Here is a 9,235-nt window from a genome sequence, read left to right as displayed (position 1 = left end):
TGTAAGCAGTTAGTAGAGTGTGAGTGCATGTGTTTTAACTGAATAACTTAGCTGACCCCCTGCCAGGATGACTGAATTAGCCAACTGGCAGCTTAACTGGAGGACACTCGACTGGGGTCTTGGCCCAGTTCCTGGGAATGTGGCTACACCCTCCCAGAAACGCACTCTCTCTGTCCTTGGGCAACCAATGCCCTCAAATCTGAGAATGCATTTCCCGTGCATTTCCATCCCAGCCCTGGCTCTCTTGAAGGCAGTCTCTGCAGATCAGCTCAAGACTCCAGGGGGAGTCTCCTCTAATTACAATTGCTGGGGGCGGGGAGGGGGCTTTATCTCCTGCTAGGCTTCCCAGCTGCTTAGTTCCAGATCAGCCTGGAGCCTACCAAGTAAATGAATAAGTAAATAAATAAATAGTTCATTCCTGCACTCCTGCCCCCATAAGTTACCTCAAGAAGGCGGCTTTCCCCAATCCTCCCAGTGCTAGGAAGGGGAGCAAAGGTGTTATCCCAAAGTACCAGGAGGAGGGTTACTGTTTGCTTTGTTATTTAGAGAAGAGGCTAGTATGCAGTGTGGCGGGGAGGGGTGGGGGGGGGGGCAGCGGGGGTGCACAGGGAAATAAGTAGGGGAGAGGAATAGGCAAAGGCCGGTGCCCTGGCTCCCCTCGGAGCCTCAGAGAGCGGCACACATCGTAATTCCCTTTCTAGAGCCTTACAGATTTCCACAAACAATGACATCACTGGGGCGCTTCAGACCAGATTACAGCTGGGGGTATTTTCCTGGGAGCAAGGCGGGCGGGGTGGAGAGATGGAGGAGCTCTCCGGGGTGCTGAAAGGGGCGGGGGCGCGGGCTCTGGTAGGTGCCCCTAGCTGGCGCTGGCGGAGGCAGACTGCCGAGCTGGGGGCGGACAGGGGAGGGCCCGGGGTGGCCCAGGGCAGGGCTCACTGCTTCTCTGGTTCTCATTGGCTGCTGGCGGGCGCACGTCACTCAGACTGGTGCTCTCCTCCCGCCCCTGGGGAATTGGAGCTGAGGAGGAGCTGAAAATGCAGATTTAGCATCAAGCACAGACATACACTCGCTCTTTCTCTCAGATACACACAGCTCCTCACATTCGCACCTCTGCCAGCGAGTCGGGCCGCCTGACTACACAGCTTTCCAGCCAGCCAGATGCTAGCGATCACACATTAATTTGCGGCTTTCCAAGCCCCTAATCAGTCTCTTTTTCTACACAAAGATTCCTTTAAAAAACAAACAAACTACATCTACATATATTTCTTATTTGCACCTTTCTTCTGGGTCCCCTGCTCCGCCAGCCTGTGCGCCTCCTAGCACCACTTTTCACTCCCAAAGAAAGATGAAAGGTGGCTGTGCCTCCCAGTGGAAGGCGGCCGCCGGGCTTCTCTTCTGTGTCATGGTTTTTGCATCGGCCAAGAGACCGGTCTTCACGAATAATTTTCTTGTGGAGTTGCATAAAGGAGGAGAGGAAGAAGCTCGCCAAGTTGCAGCAGAACACGGCTTTGGAGTCCGAAAGGTAAGATCTCCCTTGCATTTCGCTTGTTGTTTCAAAACGGGGACACAGTCCTGCGCAATCTCATTGCAGAATTTGCAAGTTTTCTCTCTCCTGCGATGCAGACATTCTGCCATCGGCTCTTTAACACGATATTGCCTCCAGCGATCTATCCCATGTTATGTAATTAAAACGTCCTTCAAGTGTACTTGTAAGGTCATAAAAACAATGTATTGTTCTTCCTGCGAAAATAGGATAACACCTTTCAAACAATGCCCTGCGCCCGGGCTGCTGTCCGAGGTACCAAGTTCTCAAGGCTGCTTGGGGATGGAGGGCTGAGGTGCTGAACATCTGGGCTTGGCGCTGGCTGCCTTGCTAGGGACTATCTATTCCCCGCTCCCATCCCCAGAGAAAGAGTAGTTTCTGACAGACAGGGCTAGAAGCTTGGGCATTGCGATTTATCTCCGTGCTTTTCAGACCCCGCGCCAGGAGGACTTCCCTCCCGGTGACTTGGGCCCCTGTTCTTTCCCAAGGAAAGCAGCTCCCCCGGCTCCAGGAGACTTGGAAACCTGAACTGGGTTTTCTTTCCAAAATTTGGGCGGAACTTCTCGAGCTCGCCCCAGCCCAGCCCAGACGCGGACTCCGTGTTAGCTCTCAAGTTCACGAGGCAGAGCTGCAGGAGCTAGAAAGATAGATTCTGAGGGGGAGTGCTCCGCGGAGAAGTGCAGGTGGCTCTCGTGGTGTGTGGGCGGCCAGCGTGGCTTTCCCAGGAGGACGCGGGGATCCCCACTCCAAGAAGTTGGCAGAGTGCAACCGTTTGGGCACCAGGATGAGGCTTCCTGTCTGGAATTCCTGGGGACTCCTTTGGAGAGTCCGAGGTTCCCATTCTGGGAGGGCGACGGGGAGGAGAGCGCTAGGTGGGGACCTACTCACTCTTCCTGCGAAATGTCCAGGCAGGGATCTCACGTGTCGTTAAGGAACCTGACATGAGGTGGGCTGAAGTGAGGGTGCCAGGAGAAACCGGGGCGAGGGGAAACGTGGAGGACGTAGGATGCGATTTGGCAACCAGAGAGCCTGGTGGAATCTGTGGGTTTCTGTCAGGGCCCCATCTCCTTGCCCCTGATCCCAGGAGAGAGGCTTGAGAGGAGCGGGGTGGAAGCTCTCCGTCGCTGCCTTTGCCTCTCAAGGGCAGCGCGAACTGGAACTCCTGGCGGTCCCTCAGCCCCGACTTTCCACGCCTCCCGCCTTCCTCCCAGCCTCCTGAGGGCTCCCGCACTTGCTGCGGGCTCCCCCGCCTCCCTGGGGCGTTGGCAGCCACAGTTGGGACCCAAGGTGGGTTGGACAGCTCGTTTGCCAGAGGTCTGGGCGGAGGCGCCCGGTCCGCCAGCGGCGCGTGGGCGGGTCTCGCCGAGGGAACTTGTTGCTCCGGGAAGCGTAGGAGGAGCAGGGGCGAGACAGCCCAGCGGAGCGAGCGGTCCGCCCGCTGAGGTCCTGGCCCAGGGCCTGTGGGCTGTTTCAAGAGTGGCGCCAGCAAAATAAGCAAGCAGACCCTCTCCTTCCTTCCCACCTTCCTGACCAAACTTGGCAAGATACAGGACCCAGGCGCCATACATACAACAGTCATTATTATTAGCTGACAGTTATAGGGCACCTTTATGTGCCGGAGTTTTTATATCCTTATTTGCTATTCTCAACCACTCTTAGGAAACTACTATTATTATGGAGCCGATGGTACTGATAAGGAAATGGACTAAATAAGGCCCGAGATAAAAAAACAACCATGGATTTAAACCCAGATCTTTCAGAGGTGAACGCGTGCTCTTTAAACCTAGTTCACACCAAACCAAGCTCAGGGCTCTGCGGGTATGTGGGCTTCGGGGTATGCTGAAAAGGATTGTGGCATCGGGCTCTTTAGTTGTTGAGCGTAAAGGACTGCAGCTGATGCAGAAATAGCCTTGCTCTCTCCCCCTACCCTGCACCATTTCATAGAGTAAGCAGGCATTGCCATCTCCTCTTTTGAAAATATGCCCCTGGGATCTCATCTTAGAAACATAATCAAATCTACATGTAGCTGACATTAATAATGTTAACTTATTAATTGTCCAAGAGGATTACTTTTTCTGTATAGAGGCAAACAACTTCATGAGGGATTACAGTTTTGATGATGGAATTTGAGCAAGAAGGTGTAGAGACAATCTCAACATAAATGAGTCTGGATCACGTCAATACACTTACCTTAAAATCTCAGGCAACTCATTCTTTGGGTGAAATCAGATACCTAAGTCTCTTTCTCCCCCATTCTTTCTTGGAGAGGAGCCCACTGGTTTTGCAGCACAGCCTCAAACCTGCAATTGCTATCTAGGAGAAATGGGCTTTTGCCTTGCCATTTCTTTCCTTACCGCTTCCTAACTGCTCAGAAGTTAAGATTGCTTATCCAAATTATTTTTGCTCTGATTCATATTTAAGTAAAAAATACTTCTGTCTGATGAATCTTTGCAGGATGCTACACCTGTCTAGAATAAACTCTCTCCCCCCCCTCACCACCACCACCATCACCCCCCCACACCCCCAAACCGCCCCCCCCCCGCCCGTTTGGATCCATGTCCACTCATCCTTTGAGACTGAGTTCCAGACCTTCCCTGACCTGATGCTACGGATTACACTGAGTTTTCCCTTCCCCAAATTCCTGTGGGACAAAAAGCAAAGCCTCTATGACATAAGCTAAGACAGCTATCACTTCTCCTCTAGACATTTCACATGTGTGAGTGAAAATGGTTGTAAGTATTGCCTTTCCACTTGAAAGGTAAATATTCAGGGATAGCTTCTGTATTTCTGGTTTTGTCGCCATTGTCAGTATATTATTGGGCTTGCCAGCCTGTACGGAAACTTCCTTAGTTGTGTTTATTACTCTAGGCTCCCTAAACACTGTGCTGTCTTGTTTTCATCCTGCTCAACTGTACTTTTGTCATTTGTTATTTGCTTTTTATTTAAAACCCCCCAAACCTCCTTCTCTTTTCTCTCTCTAACACTTAGTATACTTCCCAACTCCCACTACCCCATCTTCTCAGAGAGTCAGGGTCAGACAGCAAAGATTCTCAGTAATTATTTTTTCATCCAAAGAAATGCCAGCTGTGCAGACTAGAGGAACCAGCTATTTTACTAACTTACATCACTTAACCTCACAAACCTCTGAAGTAGAAATTATTGGTATCAGCCCTAGTTCTCAGATGAAAAACTTCAAGTTTCAGGAAGTTAAATAACTGCTCATATCTGAAAAGTGAGAAAATAAAAGCCAGATTTAAAACCAAGTTTTCTCTACAAAAAATAATTTTTTTTTCCTATGATGCTGCTTTCAGGAATCCTTTCCTGACTGCCAAGAGCTCTGCCTTTGGGTACTACCTTTAGAGTCCTGTTATTTATTTTTATTTTTTTCTCTTTACTTCTTTATTTATCTAATACATATTTAGCATTAACATACAGAACGGGGCAAAAGTAGGTTTACAGCTATTCATATGGAAAATAATAATGTGTTTTGTGTACTCACAACTACTTTTGCCCCATCCTGTACAAACCTTTGTCATTAACTAATGTGAATGAGTATGTATTTCTTTAGGTATATCATACATCTTCCAAGAGGAGAAACAATATACAATGTCTTCTTATAGTTTTTATATTTAGCACAGTGGCCTGTATATGAGGTATTCAGTGAATATTGTTGAATATTTTGCAAGACTCTTACAACACCATGAGCAAGCATTATATTTCCTCTCTAAAATGAAATAAAAAATGCCTTTAACTTTACCCTCTGAAAGGTTTGATGGGACTAAAGTTTTTTATTTTATCGTGGCCTCGCCCAAATATGTATGTTCATCAGAGAAGATGCATATGTCTAGGAGAGTGAATGAATTTATAATAACAACAAAGATGTTATTCCAAAGATTGTCTTAAAATTCTCACTACACTATTAAATTTAATTCCCTTAGGGAAAAATATTTATTAAAGCAATATGTTGTAAGTTCACCAAAAATCAAGTAGCAATTAGGATAAAAAACCAAACAGTTACAATTAGCTATTTTTGCTTTGCTATGATATGTTTTGTGTTTTTAAAATATATTTTTATTGATTTCAGAGAGGAAGGGGAAGGGAGAGAGAGAAACATCAATGATGAGAGAGAATCATTGATCGGCTGCCTCCTGCACGCTCCACACTGGAAATCAAGCTTGCAACCCAGTCATGTGCCCTGACTGGGAATCAAACCATGACCTCCTGATTCATAGGTCAATGCTCAACCACTGAGCCACACCAGCCAGGCTGTTTTGTGTTTTATGCTTGTAGAACTGAGGCTGGGATGATTGCACGAGTAAAATCATGTGAGTACTTTTATATGTATGAAAGTTTAAAAAAAATTTCTATCTAATAATACCTGTGCTCTTGGGTAATGAAATAATAAATTTTGGGTTATTTTAATTTTATTGAAGTATAATCTATTTTAGGAAAGACCACAGCTTTTCACCAACTGGGTGCTCATATGTAACCAGCACCTGAATCAAGAAATTAAATGTTATAGGCATCTCATAAGTCCCCCTCTTGCTCACTTGGGTAGTTTTTAGTTTTAGGCTATTATAAATATTTCCTCTGTGGATACTGTGCTATAGGTATTTTGGTGAAACCATGCATGGCTTTCTGTTGGGAACATTTATAAAAATAGAAATGTTGAGTCAAGGGGCATGCATACATTCCACTTTAAGAGACTGTATCAGTTTTCTATTGCTGTGTAATAAATGACTACAAATGTAGTGGCCTAAAACCACACAAATCTGTTATTTCATAGTTTTTATAGATAAGGAATCTGGCACATTTTAGTTGGGTCCTCTGTTTAAAACCACAAAGGCTGAGCCCTAACCAGTTTGGCTCAGTGGATAGAGCATCAGCCTGAGGACTGAAAGATCCCGGGGTCAACTCCAGTCAAGGGCATGTACCTTGGTTGCCGGCACATCCCCAGTGGGAGGTGTGCAGGAGGCAGCTGATCGATGTTTCTAACTTTCTATCTCTCTCCCTTCCTCTCTGTAAAAAAAAATCAATAAAATATATTTTTTAAAAATAAAATAAAACCACAGAGGCTGAAATTAAGATATTCACCATTGCGTCCTCATCTAGAGGCACAACTAAAGGAAAATCCACTTCCAAGCATATTCAGGTTTTTAGAAGAATTTAGCTCTTATAGTTGGAAACCTGGAGCACAGTCTGACCCTTTAATCCCTTTCTTCAGGAAGGACCCATTCCCTGCTTAGGGTTGACCTAATTAGGTCAGGCCCACCCAAGATAATTTCTCTTAATTTTTTACTACTTCAACTAAACCATATTTGGGACCTTTACTATATTTTATAAATCTCTTCATCTCTATCATATAATGTAATCTAATCACAGAAATAAAAGCCAACATACTCACAGTCTTGTCTGCACTCAAGGGGAGAGGATTGTATAAGGCATGTACACTAGGGTGTGGCTTGGGAACATGTAAGAGTTCTGATTACCATAGACACACTGAAAAACAGTTTTGCAAAGTAGTTATGTCAATTCCCATTTCCACCAGCAGTGTGTGAGGGTTGTGATTGCTCCACATTCTTACCGGCATTTGATATTTTATACCTTTTTCCTTTTAGTTATTTTGGTGGGTATGTACTGGTGTCTCATTGTGATTTTAACTTGCACTTTCTTGATAATCAACTGAAGCTGGATTGTCTCTTCATATGCTTATTGGTCATTTGGATATTCTTCTTTACACAGCATTTGCTCAGGTCTTTTGCCCTTAAAAGCCTTTCTAAGTGTTGTCTTAATTTTTGGTTTATAGGAGCTCTTTACCTATTATGGATAGGAATCTGTTGTCAAATATCTGTATTTTAAATATTAATTAAAGTTGACTTGAAATACAATATTATATTAATTTCAGGTATATAACATAATCATCTAACATTTACCTACCTTATCATCATGTTATGTCTAATTACCCACCTGTCACCATAGGTAGTTATTATAATACTAGAGGCCCGGCACATAAAAATTTGTGCACTCGGCAGGGGGGAGGGGTCCCTCAGCCCAGCCTATGCCCTCTCGCAGTCTGGGACCCCTCGGGGGATGACCACCTGCTGGCTTAGGCCTGCTCCCCGGGGGATTGGGCCTAAGCTGGCAATCAGACATCCCTCTGGCAGACCGGCAGCCCTCGGGGGATGTCCATTTGCCAGCGGGGAGCAGACCTAAGCTGCAGTCGGACATCCTTAACACTGCTGAGGAGGCAGGAGAAGCTCCCACCACCACTGCTGTACTGGCAGCCATCAGCCTGGCTTGTGGCTGAGCAGAGCTCCCCCATCTGGGAGTGCACTGACCACCAGAGGGCAGCTCCTGCATTGAGCATCTGCCCCCTGGTGGTCAGTGTGTGTCATAGTGACCAGTCATTCCCAGTCTTTCTGTTGTTAGGGTCAGTTTGCATATTACCCTTTTACTATATAGGATAGAGGCCTGGTGCACGGGTGGGGGCCAGCTGGTTTGCCCTGAAGGGTGTCCCGGATCAGAGTGGGGGTCCCGCTTGGGTGCCTGGCCAGCCTGGGTGAGGGGCTGAGGGCCATTTTCAGGCTGGCCGGTGACTGAAGTTCCCAGCCTCTCCTTTTTTTCTTTTTTCTTTTTATTCTGGGATTTATTTACCTTCTATAGTTGATACTTTGTTGCCGTCACTGGAGCTGAGAGCTGGCTCCTGCTCACTGCAGCTCTGAGGCCACAGCCTGCTGAAAGCAGGTATCTGGGGTTTGTTTAGCCTCTATAATTGAAACTTTGTTGCTTTCAGAGCTTAGAGCAGGCCGCAGAAGGCAGGGAACCTTAGCTTCCTCCATCACTGGAGCAAGCAAACCTCCTGCTCACTTCAGCTGTGTGGTTGCCAGCCTCCATCTTTGTTGGCAGTTAATTTGCATATCTCGCTGATTAGCCAATGGGAAGCATAGCAAAGGTATGGTCAATTACCCTTTTTGTCTTTTATTAGATAGGATTATTGGCTAAATTCTTTATGGATGTATATTATATCCCCATGACTCATTAATTTATAAATGGAAGGTTGCACCTCTTAAACCTTTTCATCTTTTTCACCCTTCCTCCTAACCCCTCCCCTCTGGCAACCATTAGTCTGTTCTCTGTTTTTAGGGGTCGGTTTCTGTTTTGTTTTGTTTGTTCATTGTTTTACTTTAGATTCCACATGTAAATGAAATCATATGGTATTTGTCTTTCTCTGTCTGGCTTATTTCACTTAGCATTATACCCTGTAAGTCCATCAGTGTTGTCACTAATGACAAGACTTCATTATTTTATATGGCTAATATTCCAGTGTGTGTGTGTGTGTGTGTGTGTGTGTGTGTGTGTGTGTGCGGTCCTCTTTATTCAGTCATCCATTTATAGACACCTGGGTGGCTTCTATATCTTGGCTATTTTAAATAATGCTGCAATGAACATAGGTGTGTATATATCTTTTTAAAATAGTGTTTTTATTGTCTTCCAATAAATACCCAGAAGTAGAATTTCTGGGTCATATGGTAGTTCTATGTTTAAATATAGAGAAATATTTATTTTCATAGTGGCTGCACTAGTTTACAATCCCACTAACAGTGCATGGAGGTTTCCTTCTCTCCACATCCTCACCAACACTTGTTTTTTGTTGACTTTTTTATAATAGACATTCTGATATGGTTTTCA

At 45.7% G+C, this 9,235-nt stretch overlaps 1 protein-coding gene across 1 annotated transcript in view; it reads left to right on the top strand.

The window, feature by feature from the left end:
- Positions 1-1,040: 1,040 nt before the first annotated feature.
- PCSK2 (proprotein convertase subtilisin/kexin type 2) overlaps positions 1,041-9,235 on the top strand; it is a 259,436-nt gene continuing 251,241 nt past the window's right edge. The window contains exon 1 of the mRNA XM_059705485.1: positions 1,041-1,525. Coding sequence (XP_059561468.1) covers positions 1,349-1,525 — 177 coding nt within the window. The 5' untranslated portion in view covers positions 1,041-1,348. The remainder of the gene's footprint in view (positions 1,526-9,235) is intronic.

This window comes from Myotis daubentonii, chromosome 8 (assembly GCF_963259705.1).
Source record: "Myotis daubentonii chromosome 8, mMyoDau2.1, whole genome shotgun sequence".
Taxonomy (NCBI): Eukaryota; Metazoa; Chordata; class Mammalia; order Chiroptera; family Vespertilionidae; genus Myotis; species Myotis daubentonii.
The sequence above is the reverse complement of the archived record's forward strand: the minus strand, read 5'-3'. Positions and strand labels throughout refer to the sequence as shown.